The 18,019-nt window shown below is 38.4% G+C and overlaps 1 protein-coding gene across 1 annotated transcript; it reads right to left on the reverse strand.

Annotated features, from left to right (window-relative positions):
* Nucleotides 1–11,114: 11,114 nt before the first annotated feature.
* On the reverse strand, nucleotides 11,115–17,490 carry LOC139740626 (cholinesterase-like). The gene is made up of 10 exons (XM_071651210.1): nucleotides 17,314–17,490; nucleotides 16,575–16,751; nucleotides 15,686–15,851; nucleotides 15,148–15,225; nucleotides 14,752–14,870; nucleotides 14,180–14,347; nucleotides 13,442–13,869; nucleotides 12,591–12,782; nucleotides 11,676–11,860; nucleotides 11,115–11,227 (listed from the first exon to the last, which is right to left on the reverse strand). The coding sequence occupies exons 1-10, from the start codon at nucleotides 17,488–17,490 to the stop codon at nucleotides 11,115–11,117; spliced, it is 1,803 nt and encodes a 600-aa protein (XP_071507311.1).
* Nucleotides 17,491–18,019: the final 529 nt, after the last annotated feature.

Consider the following 18,019-nt stretch of genomic DNA (forward strand, 5'->3'; position numbering starts at 1 on the left):
TCATACAAATATACTCATTTTGAAAATTTAATACTATTATATAAACACTATTCTCTATAACTAAAAGATTTGCGGCAGTATTAAGCTTTGGGTTTGGGTTTGGGTTTGGGGTATACTAAAAAAAAAATCTTTAAAACATGAATTAGTTCATCGATGAATCTTATATGCCCTAAGACATGATTTATATGTTTATGATTATATTTGTTTACGTAAACTATCCTTGTTTCACATCATCTTTATTCAAATCATGAATAAAGAATAATCGAATAAAGAATAAAGATGATGGATATACAAAAACAATTGTTAAGTTTTTGGTTGAAATGGCTGGGTCGTTTTCTCAATGACTCAAGAGATATATGGAAAATAATGTGTTCATATTGGTTTGATTTGCTAGGGGGTATTATTTTGCTGTTGAATTGTAACTACAACACGAGTATTATTAACGATATTGATACAAAAATCCCAAAGTTTTATAAAGAAATTTTACAGGCATGGGAACAAATACGATATTGTACTACAGTGGAAGATATCAACAGTGCAAACAGTAGGTCAAAAGAAGTTTTGAATCAGATCGTTTGGTATAACAAACGTATATTATTTGACAATCATTCATTGTTTTATAAAAATTGGTATGAAAGTGGCATACTCTATTTTGGAGATTTAATAACAATAAATGGTTTCCGGTTTCTGGAATACATTATGTCAGAAATTAATTTCAGAAGAAGAAAATGTATTGCGATTTTTGATTATGCAACATTATAAAAAGCAATACTATTGGTATAGATTAACATGATAAATAAGGAAATGTTTGATACTTATATCAGAAAAGAAAATGCATTGTGTATACCAAGTGTGTGTGTTTCAAAAAAAGTAATCCCCATTATGGATTTAAGCAATTAAGGCTTTGTACAATTTGATACCCTCAAAAAATTTGTTAACCAATACATGCTCCTCATATTGGGAGAACAAGTTTCATTTCAGAGCTGATTGGGCCAGTGTATTCAGATATAATTTAGAATATATAAAATAAAACAAACTATGAGAATTTAATTTGAAATTGTTGTATAATTCATTGCCAGTGAGAAGTAATCTATTCAAATGGGGTTTAAGTTATGATGATTTGTGCCCGAGCTGCAACGTAAAAGAGGACATCGTTCATGACTTCATTGAATGCAAACTTAACGAAAATTTGTTTCTATATTAGGTAAGGAGTCTGTTACAAGATGTACCATGCAACAGTAACAAATATCAACGTTTCACATTACTGAAAATATAGTGCAAAAGTTGTTCTAGTTTGTTTTTGACAATAGCATTTTGGAGTATTTATAAGCTCATTTTGAAACGGAATGAAACCAGTAATGATAAAAGAAGCGGTTCTTTAAAGCACGTGTTTATGAGAGAAATTAGAACGAGAATAGAAATACAATGTTATATGAAACATAGAAGAACATTAAGGAAAAATGCACAATTGTTACCAATCGAATTGTTGAACCTCTAATGCACGATTGTGTTTGTATCACTTTTATGTGACATTGTCATGATAATATTACTTTGATTGTGTATTTTGAATGGAACCCTGAATAAATCCTCGGACGAGGCAAAAGAAAAAAAAGTCCTTGTTTCACATACTCATTGATATACATGTATATGTATAGACCTACGTTTATAAGGTTCTTCCTTTTTTTCAGTAATGAATGTAAAGATTTGACCTCTAATCAAGTTTCATGAGGAATGCTTTGTAAGAATTTCAACCTTGATATAGGCACTTTATAGTGTCAAATCATTGATTTTAATCTTTGATAAGAACATGCATGTACGACTGCGCCATGTTTGTTTGTTTGTTTTTAGTTTTAAAGTAAAGACAAAATAGTAGATTACTGTTGTTGACTTATACACTTATGATACACTTGGAATGTTCACACATGGTACTGTATTCTAATTTCGTGAATAGTTACACAACCACAGTTTTGGCTTTTTTTTATATATATACAAACAGGGATTTTTCTTTTCATGACCACTGATATGTTTCTTGCTTTTTAGGCACTCTGATTAGTTGGACATGTAAAGAGTGAAACATAACTTGTTTCACTTTTTTTCCATGATATCGAAGAAATGCTTAGGTGTTCTTTATCTACATACATTTTGGGTGTATGCGTAAGATAGTGAACCTTTCTTATATCCCGAACAACACACAATCGCTTTCTTCCTTACGACATTTTATTACGCTCAGACGATTATGCAACAACATCATTGCATAATAAGAAATTAATACAAAATAAGGACCCTTGGAATGGTATTTAATGATTACATCCACTTCATCCAGTTATGAAACTGTACCTTTGCGTCGAAGAAAGAAGAACAAATAACAGGGATCTAATGTATTTCAATTCAAATTTGATTGAACTCATATCGTGAATTCTTAGGACGTAATAAAAATAGCAATATCCACATGTGCACAGTCTCACTATTTGAAAATATAAGCGATGGTTGATATCAGCTAAAGATTGTTGTGCAGCCATGTTGAAAAAAAATGAGAAGGGTCATTAAGTAATTTTCCGCCATATGCCGTCTGTCATATTCCTGTCCAGGAAACATAAATTACGACTTGAAATAGAATAAAATATTAGTGGATTTCATATTGAGGTCGGTGTCACATGGGTAGTGGTACCGTCTTTCTATTGGCATCTGTCGATATTTGCTGAATTCAAACGATCGAATAATGGTGAGACGCAAACGCGGATAGGAATTGAGGACGATATGACATTATTAATCAACACTCATTATCTATTCGAATGTTACATCCTCATTACTTATCGAGGAATCTTATAGGCTCCTTCGTAAATTCACTTAAATCTTGATTTTGTATATTTTCATCACTGAAGATCATTCAAGGCTGTTGGCACAAGGCGATTTGAGTTATGTATATGTTGTGATTGATATATAGTCCTTTATTAAAGTATGATACAAATCGCATTTATGTACCCCCCCCAAAAAAAAACAACAACCAAAAAAAAAAACAACCAAACAACCAACCAACCAACCAAACCAACCAAACAAACAAACAAACAACCAAACTAACCAGGACATGAACCAGAAAACAAAAAACAACAAAACAAAACAAGACAATTCTCACATTTTGAGTAGATTTCAAATTTACTTGTATTTTTCGTTAGAAGTATATTTCATAGACATTTTATTAGAAAATAAAAGAGGGACATTTAGAAAACAACGACAGCAACAGCAATAACAGAGACAAAACAGGGGAAATTAGTTTTAAAGAGAGTTCAGTATATGTGGTGATCATGGGCTTAATAAGCTCAGTGCGTTTCCATGTAGGCCCTACTCATTCATTAATCCAATACTCTTTGTAATTGTACCTCTACCATTTTTTCGTGAAGTTAATAGACTCTTGTTAGACGTTCATTATTAATATTTCATAAAATATTTCAAGATTTATAAATCATACACTACTTACCTATATTCATCTCTATTGAGAGCGACATGTTATGACATTGTGACTGATGAAAGAACGAAAACCACTAAAATTCCCCTCCATTTAGAATTGTTTAGAATTGTTTAGTGTTGTAATAAGTATATGCAAGGGCGTACCGAGGGGGGGGGGTGTTTTGGGTGTTCAAACACCCCCCTTTGCCAAAAGGGGGGTGTTTGAGGTGTTCAAACACCTCCCTTGGGCAAAAGGGAGGTGTTTGAGCTGTTCAACACCCCTCTTCAGCAATGTTTAGATGTTGACAAATGAAACAAAAGCTGTCTTTACCGCTTTTATTTCCGTTTTGAATTCCGCCTTTCCTTTCTTTTGCGTTCATTTTTTTTTCTCTCTCTCTCTTCCTTGTTTTATGTTAATGTTTGTGTGGACGATGACACATTATGGAGTTACATAATATACGCACTAAAGAACTCGTGTACAGTACGTGTTAATACTACGTTACCGCACCGCGCGCGAAGCTGACGCTTAAGCAGTAGACATTCCCGATCCCTGCTTTGCTTTCTGACCGAATCGCGGAGATACACGTACATTGCGCATAATGTTCAGCGTTTACCGGTATTATACCGTACGCGTATACCGTAAATTGTATATGATGCATAATATTATGTGTGTACAATGCATGCTGCGCTGCAGCCTATTATAGGCACATTGCATGCTAAGTTTACATAGTAGTATCAACTACCAACAGTGGCCATGGTGGCGTATCTAGTGGGGGGGGGGGGGGGCAAGGGGGGCACGTGAAAAAAAAAAACGAGAAAAAGAAGAAGAAGAAAAAAAAAACGACGAAGAAAAAGAAGAAGAAGAAGAAGAAGAAGAAGAAAAAAAAAAGCCCTCGCCCGGACGGGGGGAAGGAGAATTGGGGGGGGGGGGGGGGGGGGGCAGAAAACCAAATCAAACAAGATGAAAACAAAACATTAATTCCATGTTTTGTAACGCTGAAATATAAAAATTTTCGGCTCGCTCGCTGCGCCCGCTCGCCAAAATTTATTTAAAAAAAAAAATAAGAAGAACAAAACGTAATGATGACGTGGAAATATAACAATTTCGGCTCACTCACTCGTAGTAATTTAGAGTATTTTTCCAAGTCCTTAGTTTGTTGGCATAAATCGTTATCTATGAAGCCGTCACTATATCTTGATTAGAATTGTGAGATTTAATAACCAGAAAATGACAAGAATTCCATGTTTTGCAAGGTGAAATACAAAAATTGTCGGCTCGCTCGCTGCGCTCGCTCGCCAAAATTTATCAAAATTTATCAGATTTTATATCACCCTCAAAAAACCCTTTTAAGTGCTCGAAAAGCATATCAAGTGGACTTTTTTAAAGTCCCTACCGGGATGGGATTGGGGTTGAACACTGCTGGTATAAATCGTTATCTATAAGGCCGTCACTATAGTTAGAATTGTAATTCGAAGATTTAATAACCAAAAATGACAAGAATTCCATGTTATGTATAAAGCTGAAATATAAAAATTTTCGGCTAGCTTGCTGCGCTCGCTCGCCAAAATATATCAAAATTTAGGGTTGCCTATTACATTTAAATCACCCTCAAAAGACCCCTCTTAAGTGCTTCAAAAAGCATATCATGAGGACTTTTTTTTAAGTCCCTACCGGGATGGGGATGGGGTTGAACACTTTTTCAGAAATTAGGGGAGCAATTTTCGCGCTTGCCCCGGGCGCCGTTTTCCCTAGATACGCCACTGACTACCAAGTACAGTCAGTATAGTAGCCTACTGGAAGCAGCAAGCTCTGGAAGCTCTGGGAGTAGCAAGTTACTTGCTACTCAAGGTAATTAGTAATAGCACATGGACTTGGTAATCTTTAGTAATAGTAGATATGAATTTTTCAATGACTGAAAGTTAAAACTGAAAGATAACTGAGTGTGAGTCTACAAATTGTGGTTGGATGACTTTATTGCGCCTAAAATTCACTAGATATCTAGGTCTAGGAACAGTGGCGTAACTACGGGGGGCATGGGGGCACGTGCCCCCCCCCCCCCCCTCCCCCAATCCGCTGGTTAAAAAAAAAGAAAAAAAAGAAAAAACAAGAAAAAACAAGGGATAAAAAGGAAAAACCTACGAAAATGATAATTCAAGGGTTAGTAAACTGCTTTTGAAATCGACATGAAAGAATGATCAAGAAAAAAAGATATTTTTCTAAGATTTCTTTTAACCATAATAAAGAGGTATAACATTGTTCAAAAAGCCCGGAGTCGACAAAAGATTGTGATTCAGCGTGATTCCTGGTTGGCATTTTGAATACAAGCAGGATGTGCGCAGTGACTCAGAATATCGGAATGGCAAAAAGAGTCGCTGCAATGTTGCGCAATGTGATGTTTGATAGGTTGTACACATTTGCTATCAAAGCTTGATCATTGATTATGCAGTGTTGCTATACATACTAGTCTCTATTAAAATGCCTTGCATTGCCAATAATAAGACTTGACCTTGGCTATTTCCCAACTTTTCCATCTATATGAAACACACACACTCACAAACACAAACAAATTAGGGGATGCTCTATACCGTATAAAGTACAGATTTTGGACATCTTTCTCCCGCTTGGTCACTAAACGTCTTCGACGCCCCCTCGCTGGTCATACCTCCCCCAATCATGAACATAAACCGACACCCTTGACTACTAGTGGCGGATCCAGGGGGCGCCCCCTCCCTCCAATGCGAAAAAAATATACATGTAGCTACAAACGACAGTTTTTGGACGGTAAAATGTCAAAATTTTTAAGCTCGCTCGCCTCGCTCGCTCGCATTTAACCGTTATATGCCATTCTCCTGATGTTACAGCCAGTGATTGCCAGCAGTTGCGCCCGGTGCGCCCCCCCCCCCCCGAATTTCCAAAGCGAAAAAATATAGCTACAAACGGCAGTTTGGGGACTGTAAAATGTCAAAATTTTCAAGCTCGCTCGCTTCGCTCGCTCGCATTTAATCGTTATGCAATTCTCCTGATGTTGCTGTCAGTAATTGCCAGCAGTAATTACGCCCGGTGCGCCCCCTCCCCTTAATTTCCAAAGCGAAAAAATATAGCTACAAACGGCAGTTTGGGGACTGTAAAATGTCAAAATTATCAAGCTCGCTCGCTTCGCTCGCTCGCATTTAATCGTTATGCAATTCTCCTGATGTTGCTGTCAGTAATTGCCAGCAGTTGTGCCCGGTGCGCCCCCTCCCCTTAATTTCCAAAGCGAAAAAATATAGCTACAAACGGCAGTTTTGGGACTGTAAAATGTCAAAATTATCAAGCTCGCTCGCTTCGCTCGCTCGCATTTAATCGTTATGCAATTCTCCTGATGTTGCTGTCAATAATTGCCAGCAGTTGCGCCCGGTGCGCCCCCTCCGCTTAATTTCCAAAGCGAAAAAATATAGCTACAAACGGCAGTTTTGGGACTGTAAAATGTCAAAATTTTCAGCTCGCTCGCTTCGCTCGCTCGTATTTAATCGTTATGCAATTCTGCTGATGTTGCTGTCAATAATTGCCAGCAGTTGCGCCCGGTGCGCCCCCTCCCCTTAATTTCCAAAGCGAAAAAATATAGCTACAAACGGCAGTTTGGGGACTGTAAAATGTCAAAATTTTCAAGCTCGCTCGCTTCGCTCGCTCGCATTTAATCGTTATGCAATTCTCCTGATGTTGCTGTCAGTAATTGCCAGCAGTTGCGCCCGGTGCGCCCCCTCCCCTTAATTTCCAAAGCGAAAAAATATAGCTATAAACGGCAGTTTGGGGACTGTAAAATGTCAAAATTATCAAGCTCGCTCGCTTCGCTCGCTCGCATTTAATCGTTATGCAATTCTCCTGATGTTACTGCCAGCAACTGCCAGCAGTTGCACCCGGTGCAACCCCCTTAATTTCCAAAGCAAATATATATATATATATATATATATATATATATACATATATTATCATATATAGCTACAAACGGCAGTTTGGGGACTGTAAAATGTCAACATTTTCAAGCTCGCTCGCTCCGCTCGCTCGCATTTAATTGTACAGTTATGCAATTCTGATGTTGCTTCCATGAGGTGCCCCCCCAATGTTTTGACCCACGGTACGCCACTGAACACCCCCCTTTAAAAAATCCTGGGTACGCCTATGAGTATATGGGTTATATTTGAAATTATAATACTGTGCAACTAAACAAATTCGTTGGGAGTGTATTTTGCTTTATACGTATATACAAAGTACAAATACTTTAAACAATCTCTTACAATACTATATGCACAAAATACCGCCCCCCCCCCAAAAAAAAAAAAAAAAGAAGAAAAAAGTCAGGACATTTTCCTTCAGAAGAAAAAAAATTGCTTTGGGTGAACAACGAATAATGACGGACCACGAACAAGTCTCTTTTTTTTTAATATGCTCAATATCTTGACAAAGAGAAATAGATGCTAAACTTATAAATTCCATGCGGTATTCACAAGTCATAATTCATTAATGACCACACACAGATTGAAAATTTTGTCCAATAAATATCTGATATACATCAATATTGGATGTAGCCGAAGTACCTGACTATGCCTGCCATATGGCAGCCATGACTTGATCTATACTTCTTGTCTCAGCGAGGATATTTACGAACTAATGGAAATCCAAGGAAATGTCAAGTTTCCTAAAAACACTAAGGCAGACAGATGAAAAAACAGACAGATGTTCCTGTTGTTTGACTTGCTCTGTTGACTACAGGGGGCTGGCTTGTTAACATGATTCAACTACTTCTTTTTCATCATTGCCACTACTAAAGCACTACATAATCGGTGCTTATTTACGTCGATGAAAGCAAATTTGTCAATCAGTTGAACAACAGCAACGGCAACAACAACGCAGCGCAAAAATTCATCAATTTAAATACTTTTTAAGCAAAAAAGATAACCACATGATCTCTTCTGAAATATACTATTTTGGAAATATATATGTGGAAAATATTGAGCAAAACAGTCGGATGGCCAATCCTGGAATATATTATATCAATATATTTTTTAATCATTCTATATCAAAATGATATGGTAATGCTTTCGTCGTTGCACGTAATAACATGATCCGTGTCTCACTGCTTCATTGTACACTAATGCACTGAATTCAACAGTTCCAAATTTGGGACAAAATAAACTGCCGGTTACGTTGATAGTGGATATAGAGAGTGTGCCGGCAAAGACAATGACCTAACTTAGACGTGATGAGCCCACGCTTGGCACTCGGAGTAGAGCCATGACCGTGTATATACCTCACGCGACCTCATTATTATACCTCACAGCTAAAGAAAGTCAAGTTGAAGGGAAAACAACATATGTCCAAAAATTGAACGCTACAAGAAACATGATGACCACCAGGAAGTGGCTACCTTTGACAGATAACAACTGAAGGGAGGCCACTGAAGGGATAAACAAATGTTTAAGAAAGAAGATAAAACAAGAAGCTTTTAAGAACCAAAGTTAGATTCTTATCTTACTTAGAGGCTATATCTTGTTGTTCAGGTCAATTAGGTGATAAAATGATGACATTGCTTGGAAACTCTTCCTCTAGTGTGGAAATCTATTCTGGTCATTTATTGTCCACGTTGAAAAAAAATGTTGTTTTTTTTTCAACGAGCGAAATCTTTCTATTTTGCTCAACTGCTCAAGGGACTTTGATGAGACGTATTTTGCTGTCTTATAGAATTCTATACAGAGAGAGAGAGAGAGAGAGACTCATATATATATACATGTATATATATATATATATATATATATGCGTGTGTGTGTGTGTGTGTGTGCATTCATACATTCTATTGCTGAATAAAAAAAAAAACATGCATTAGGTCATTCTCAATAGCGAGAGATATGTTTATATACATCCCATAGATGTGTCTGAACGTCGCAGTCTACCATGTCTACGATTTTCGGAGTAGATTCTGTTTCTCCAGAGAAAAGGCAAGTTTAAAGCTATTGATAGCCTGTGTTCAGAAAATGCACGAAAAACCACATCAGTCACCCATGCTTTCTTGTCACCAACTTGGCGTATCACGTGGTCGCGACGTCACGTGTTCGGACAACGGATAGTGTGTGATGAATCTTGATTCCAGACGATCTGTTGCTAGAATTATCCCAGTTTTGCATACATGTGCATAAGTGCATAGGTTATTGTCTGAGACGTACGGAACACTATACATGGTACAAACATTTTCCTGCAGTTATAATGCAATTCCACCCCATGCCATTTCACATTAGCTTTCTGAAGAAGAGTAAATTCGAAAGCGTGTGTAAAAACGAGTGGTAAACTTTCACTCAAAACGTTTTCACGAAACAATGATATTAGTAGAAATCACGTAATTTAGGATTAGACGAGTTGGTGATGATAAGGTCGCACGAGTGTCCCACTGACCTATACACATTCTTTAATTATTTCCCCTTTGTCCGGAGGACTTAGTCATTACGGTCGGGAGTTGGACAACTAGCATTTGTTTGTTTGTTTGTTTGTGGGGAGGGTTGTAGTTGTAACGTTCTCGACCAAACAACACAACAATAAAGTAGCATGGACACCATCCATTGCGGGCTTTTGGAGGTATAACTTTTAATATAGCATAACGCGGGGTATAAAAACTAAAGTGTCTGTTTGTATACGTTTGATAAAACATTTATTTTTTGAATAACTATATTCTGAAAAGATAATGGATTACAGACAATAATGTCACTCGCTGTAGAAAAACAGACAGAAACGGGAAAAGTTTCGTACAAAGTTTTATTTCGAACAATATTGAAACAAATTAACATGAGTTACAGACTGCGTTTATACAAACATATTGTGCAGGGCCTATCTGCAACTTGCGCATGATTAGAAGATTGTTTTCAATTATAGCTATAATCGCAGTGTAGAGACGTGTCTTTCCACCTCCCTGATGACCTCAAGTTCTCTTCACCGGCGCATAAAATTCCATGACTCTCGAGCAAAGAAGTTATATTTCTGTGACGCAGGGATTCTTCATACAGCCTTCATGTTATTTTTCTCATTATCATGGAGGCAGATTGGGACACAACTTACAAATTTAATATCGCCCTATTCCATCTTGGATGGAAAAATTAATTCTCTTTATACATTTCCAAGAAATTTTAGACAACTAATCACACGGCGACCTTGCTAATTTCGCTTCCGCATTGTGTATTGAAAATTTGGCCATCACATCACCAATCATGCCAATATCCATCCAATCCCATCTCTCTCTCTCTCTCTCTCTCTCTAACACACACACACACACACACACGCACATACACACAGACACAAATCATGACCAAACCAAGACCATAAATTAATGGTACCCCCTTAGTGATATTCCTTTCAGCAGACTCTTCAAAATATGTTAAGCTAACAACATTATTGTAATAAGGAAAAAATATATCGTATACAGTGTACATTACTTAATTATGTAATATACTGTACAGTCATAACATTTGTTCATTCCGTTGATATTGAGAAAAGAAAATGGTGTAGTTGTGTTTGACTGTGTGTGTGTGTGTGCGTGTATTTGTGTGTGTGTTTTTGTGTCTACGGGGATGTATAATATCACAAAATAGCGTTTATCATTTCATGTGTGTCAGTTCGCATTGCTATAGGTTTGGGAGAGACCATCACATCAGCAGTTTACTATTTCCTGGTATTCATCGAATGCTGCCCTCCACTGTTCCGCATCCTCCTGCCACATCTCAAAATCGCTTCGCCACTCCTCCTCGTCTGGAGGAACGCTTTCTGCACAAGGGAAAGGAAAGAACACAGACAATGACAGTTTTCTTTGCAATTCTTTGTTTTTGCGATGTCTTTCTCTTCTTCAAAATGAAGGTATTTGGTTGATTGTATTCTCACTGACACTCAGCAACCAACTGACACATCCTCCAGAGCTCTACACACACAGCGTCATATAGACATACGATATAGTTCGTAAAAGACATAAACGTTTACCATGCGCAGCTACACAAGGCGTATCCGGGCAATTACCCCTAGAGGGCAATTACCCCCCGCTTAGATACTGGTTAGTGGCAAGGTTAGAGTAAAGATTAGGGTTATGGCTAGGATTAGGGTCAGGAGTTTGGGTTAGGGTTAGGATTAGGTTTATGATTAGGATTAGGATTACGGTCAGGGGAGGGGTCCGGGGTATATAGACCCATACAAGGAGCAAAGGTACATCATTCATACTCACGAATAAACGAGATGAGTTCGGGAAGATATTGATTCCAAAAGGCGCAATCACTGGCTCTCACTGCCCTGTCCGTGTTCAGATCCAGCGAAAGTTCCTTATATTCTAATTCAGGGATTGTGTACTGGGGCCAGTAGAAATCTCCTGACGACGCAGGGTTGGAGGTCATATTCTTCTTTCCGGGATGCCTGATCGTGAGATACGATGAAAGATCATCCACTCTGTAGCACGGTCTTGTATTTAATTTGCTATCTTTGGTTTTGTTATGAGGGAGAGAAGTAAACAGCCAAGGGGAGCATTCTTCCAATGACAAGTCACATGCAGGGTATGAGTCAATAATACCCAAACTATAGTGTACGCCATTACGACCGTCTACCAAATCTCACCCTTTTTTGTGCTATCCTGACTTGTCATATTTTGTGCAATCTAAAGGTGATGAAGTGAAGACATTACATAATTGTGGAAAAAAAAACGAATAAATTTGAACTTGAACTTGAACTTGAACTTGAAATTGAACTTGAACTTGAAGACCGCGGTCTCTGCAATAGCATTATGAAATCATCAAACATTAAATTTTAGTTATGAGTTACTTCAAAATTTCAAGGAAATAGTATATTCTTATAATTTTGTGAGTACGACTGATTTGTTCCATGTTTTTTGTTTCTTTTTCAAAACGCATCACAGACAAGGTAGTCAGCTGGTAGTTAACCGGCTGAAAAACACGCATATACGTATCAGAAATTACCGTGCCCATGTAGGGCCTAAACATTGGGCTGCCGAACGATATATAATTAGTTACCACATAATCTATATTCACATGACTAAGTAGCCAAAAAAAAAAAAGGAAGTGTCGTTATCGTCTTGCATTGCAGAAGCAAGCATTAGCTTGCAAAGTTCCTACATAGGGTTTATACTCACGAATATTTCGCGAAATTTGTCCACATCTTCATGACTTTGACGGACAGCTCGATTTCCTCGTCTAGAAGAGCCCGTCTATCAGCCATCCATTCCGGAATAAACGGCCAGCCAAACACAAACTGGATGTCTTCGGTATGAGTCGCCCCCAACCAGCCAGGACCGGTTCCATCAGGTCCAAACTGGAAGTAAGACCTATATAGATATTTACAACGGATGGAGAAGCACATACACAATGTGGTTAGCTAAAAAAAAAACTTATGAAGTCATTCATGCAAGCAAGCATGTTTATGATAAAAGGTACCTGAATAAAGACAGGCCTACATGTACATCAATTCATCTATCGATCAATCAATGAACATTCAATCACTCATACTGCTGTTGACGAAACACATGATCTCGGCGAGATATCTTCATCTTTGGTTAAACCAGACTACATTCATGACTCAGAATGAACAATATGTGCGTATAATTATCTATCAAGTACATTTACTAGTCAGGTTACATTGAAATGTCGTCATTTAAAATGATTTAGTTGTTTGGTTTTATGGTCAGCATTAGTTTCAATTATAAGGACATTTTTTTAAACCATATACATGGAGCATTAAATGCCTTTTGTTTCGTTTTGCATAACTGTACATATCATTAAGGAACATGATTATTATTCTGATGAGGTTAGGAAATGATATAACATACTTAATATAGATATCAGTATTGAATAATTTGCAAGAAAGTATATAGAAGTATGAAAGCCATTTCTTCCTGATGTGCTCATCGCAAGACAAAGCCAGGGAACATGATTGGGGTAAAAACTTGTATTAGTGGCAGCCAATTCATTCAAGGTGTTAACCTACGTGCTCGGAGCATGTGTCATGAAATACTGAAACACAACATCTCCTGCAGTAGCATGCGCCCGTATCGTCAGGTCTGCTGGGCATTGAAACCTCTGGCCACCCACAGCACCGGCAAAAGCCCACAGGTAATCGGCGCTCGCGTTGTCGGCCTGCGTCCAGTCAACGTACTGCTGATCGATGGACTTCAATACGAGATCATCGGTGTAACCGTAGAGAGCGATGGGGAGTTCGTCGTCGTATTTGGAGCGGGTCATTACGGGAGCTACGTCTTCGTTGTCCGGAAACATGTCCTTAGCTGCAATAGTTCCTTCGTCGCTGTTGTAACCAGCCAGGATTGGAGCTTTCTTGAAGGAACCCGCTGCCATTAAATTGGCCGGTGTGTCCTCTAGGAAGACTCCATCAACACGAATATAACTCCTCGGGTAGACCTAAAGAATAACCGTATTTATAATATACAACAACTAAAAGGTACATGGAAAGACTGTCTTACATGGTCTCTAGATTGGTAAGCATACAGGACGTGCGCGCGAGCACACACACACACACACACACACACACACATACACACACACACACACACAAGTAACGATATTTCATAAAAGCACCAGCTCAGCAAATACAAGGTGATAGCGAAAAGTAATGAAGACAAAAATAATAAAAGTGATACCACGTACAAAAGAGAGATATAAATGAGATGCATAAATCGTACCTTCGAAACTGGAGGCTTTAAACACGCACCTGCCAAAAAGCTTCCATAAGAGCATTGCTCTCTACCGTCCGCAGACAATCCACAAGCTGCTGTGAGTCCGTCTGATCACAACCAACGAGTGACCCAAGACTGAGCGCTTCCTGTCTATCTGTTTCCGGGTCATGACGAAATGCCCATGGTGACAGCGATGTTCCACTCTGTTTGGGGATATATTTTAATCATAATCTTCTATGAACAACTATTGAATTCGACCTCATAAAAAGATTGGAAATGGAGAAAGAAGAGGGGGAGGGGGGGGGGGGGACAAACGATCTCGCAGAAAGAAACCGCCCATATAGCATCTGGCCCGTGTCGCATTATGACTAGTGACCTAAAGCAGCTAAAAAGGTATGCATAAGATGGCACCGGTGTTATCTAAGTGTTCCTCATGCAAACTGGCAAAGCTTGAAATCGAAGTCCAAAATGGAGAGATTTTACATTTTGACTAACAACGATAAAAAATTAAATGCTATCTTCATATATTACATGTATAAACACTATGTTTCGAAAGAGGGTAGGTGGCGCACTTCAGCTCTCATACCAAGTCACTCAGCTACGATACCTGCATGATTGCCTGGCTGAAGAGATCCCGACTGCCTTGTGATAGGAGGTGGAAATCTACGCTGGCCGCCCCCGCGCTCTCCCCGAAGATGGTAACCTTGTTAGGGTCACCTCCAAAGGCTGTAGGCAATGAGTAACAATGGAGGAAAACTGACACCTTCCGACAACTCGTGAACTATAAGGAGGTCCCCTGATATAATTATTTTTCGTACTGCCGAAATACTCAGCTGTAGATATATTACAATAAGGGGATGATAAAGCGATAAGGCGGTCATATACATCACATTCTATTCTCATCCAACATCTTATAGCAAGACAATAATGAAATAAAAATATCGATAATCAAGAACCTGACTGGCATACGTGGCGTACGTGTTTTACCTGTGACGGAACTTACCTGCTATGTTGGTTTGAACCCATCGTAAAGCCAGCTGCTGATCAAGCAAACCGTAGTTACCAGTAGCAACCTCGTCTCCTAAGAAGTGAAAGAGTAAAAGTAAAGTGATTGATATTAGACTGATTTTCGAATAGTCCATTATAAATCAGAAATTAGATGCACAACAACTACATGGACACATCAAGTGTACACCAGGTATCATTTCTAAAATCTGGATTTGCAGAGACTTCACTTTCTCCTGGTCAAATCAACAAATCTGTAATAAATGGAAAAACGTACTTTTCATAAAAGATCAAAATAATTGTTATTACTGTTGTAAAATCTTCATTTCATAAACTCTCTTTAATTAGAATCAATACGCTAGATATCAAAATCATGTAATATAACATCCCAATCATTCGCTGACCAACCCTGAGTGACGAGTTAAATAAAATGGTTAAGGTAGTGTATGCTGTATTTGCTAAAGGCAGACTCTGATGGTGTTTCTTCAATTACAGTTCAGTAGGACTGTAAAGATACAAACTTAGGATTATCTCACCTGTGTTGAAAACACTCCACACCATGAGTCGGTAGTTGATAGTCACCACAATAACGTCTTCTCCGACAGCAACCAGAGGGGCGCCATAGCGGCCGTACGAAGCACCGGTCCCGATAGAGAACCCGCCGCCGTGAATCCAAACCATCACAGCAGCATTTCCGCTTGGCTTTACATGCGACAAAATCGGAAAAAGAGAGACAAGAGGACTTAAAGGGAAATAACCCCCCCCCCCAAATATGTATAGATTGATACATTCAGTGATGTCAGCCTACAGATGCCAGTTACAAGTGGAAGGAATATTTACTTTTCATAAATATAAAAACTATCGTTGTTGCTGATTTTTCTCTTGCTTTCATTAATGCCTTGTCCACCTTATAGACTACTTAACATAACAATGTTGGAATTTCGGAGTGTATTTGTTCCAAGATCATCATGTCATTGCCGGCAACCAGGGACAGCCTGGTGATATAGTGTCGCTACCCGTAAAGCAGTAGATAACAGGTTCGAGCCCCGTGGTTCCCTTTTTTGCCCGGCATGTTTGTTAAATTACAGATCAGCAGTTGCGATCTTACAAAATCTAATTTGTAAAGGGAGACAAATGGAAGAAAATTCACACCTAAACCTTCACCCCTCTGATTAATAATCTCTTGCTATCGCTGTTTCTATTGTAAAATCTTCGTTTCTGGAACTCTCTAGAATCAATACATTGAAATAGACATGCATTTTCATCTCCCCTTAGAAATTTGTTACCACAAAGGACGAAAATTTGTACCGCACATCAGAAAGACGAACCAGAAAATAAAATCATTATAGCTTATACAAAGGTATTCCTTAGCGTAAGCCAAATAAGAATTACTGAGTATGCTTTTGGTAATCTAGCTAAACTTACAGCGGGATTGTTGACAAATATGTTGAGATAAAGGCAGTCTTCGCTGTACTCGTCCACTTCGCTACTCAACTGGGCACAAGCTGGCCGGAAGTACGTGGCGTTCCATACTCCTCCCCAGGGGTCCACTGGCTGTGCCTCTGCGAAACGGACAGGTGGATTCTGGGCAAAAGGAATTCCCTGGAAACAAAATGGACGCCGAGTATGAAATTATTGTTTTTTAACCTGCATTGAAAAGTGAACCTTACGTAACGTGTATCACTTTTATTCCAGGAGAACCTTCGTTCTTCCATTTGTAGAGGGAGAGAAATCGAAGAAAATTCACACCTCAACCCTCACCCCTGTGATAAATAATTCTCTTGCTTTCAACCTTCTCTCAGATTCAACTGAAGTGAAGAAAACCACAAGTCTGTGTTCGTTAAAATTGAGTCCTGAGTCAGATGATATCTTTGAGTCATTGTAATTGACGTTCGACGGCCTACTCCCGTCTGCATTACACTATCGAATTGACCTGTATAAAGTTAAGTCTTTAAAAATGCTTACCAACAATACTATAATAAATCTTTTTCAATTTATATTTCTGTTCGAGGATCAAACTTGATCGTTGCACGATCACTCCATCTATAGCAAGTACTGCAGTTTGGTAAGAAGTGTAGACAAACATTATGAATTCAAATCAAATTAATCCACGCAATATTTCATTATCTGCTCACATGATAATAATGTCTAATACGCTACGTACCAAGAAAGCATCTATTTGTGTATCGACTCCAATGAACTTGTCCTCTTGGAAGGGAACAGCTTTCCCGAGTACCCTTCCTAGGCCAGGTATTTCGACTGTTGTCTGAGATATCCCTCCGCGCAAAACTGTCAGCAAGATACAGACTGCTGTCACTCTCAATCTCGGGAGAGGAGCCATTTTAGTCCTGCATTTGGACTTGACTTATGGATGAGAGCTAAAATGGTTAATAATGATTTGTACCGAATACAGTACATGTACTTGCTGTCAATCGACAACAGACATAGTTTACACCTCTATTCGTCTCCAGTGGACTTATCAAGTAACAATGGTCAAAGTCCGCATGCATGTAACTATATCAGAGGTGGTATCAGTTCAATATAACCCTGTTGACCGGCCTCTTAAGTGGTCTTTACTCAGAGATAATGATTTTATTATTATAGAGCACTATCGTGCTCTTTTATATCTTTGATATTAAGTTTGGTTATCATAGCTGTGTGATCAATGCACATCAATATCGTTATGTACATAATCCTCAACTTTGATTTTATATGGATTTTTTTCTCTTTAATTTTAACATTTTGTTTTCAAAATATGTAAGAATTACACAATAGGTCCTACCCACTTCAGTGTTATCTTTGTATTCCAACGTTTTTGCTTTCTATTATGTAATCTTAGCAACATTAATTTCTAAAGGTTATTGCAAGCA

This window comes from Diadema antillarum, unplaced genomic scaffold (assembly GCF_040938485.1).
Source record: "Diadema antillarum isolate AM-2024a unplaced genomic scaffold, OU_Dant_1.0 seq00000870_RagTag, whole genome shotgun sequence".
In the NCBI taxonomy this organism is placed as follows: domain Eukaryota; kingdom Metazoa; phylum Echinodermata; class Echinoidea; order Diadematoida; family Diadematidae; genus Diadema; species Diadema antillarum.

What these genes read in the sequence shown, in the direction of transcription:
- LOC139740626 (XM_071651210.1), bottom strand. Translation starts at nt 17,490, where the DNA reads ATGGCTCCTCTCCCGAGATTGAGAGTGACAGCAGTCTGTATCTTGCTG. An exon ending in GGTTCAAACCAACATAGCAG is followed by an intron (nt 14,871 to 15,147) that starts GTAAGTTCCGTC and finishes CATTGCCTACAG; the next exon opens with CCTTTGGAGGTGACCCTAAC. An exon ending in TCAGCCAGGCAATCATGCAG is followed by an intron (nt 14,348 to 14,751) that starts GTATCGTAGCTG and finishes ATCCCCAAACAG; the next exon opens with AGTGGAACATCGCTGTCACC.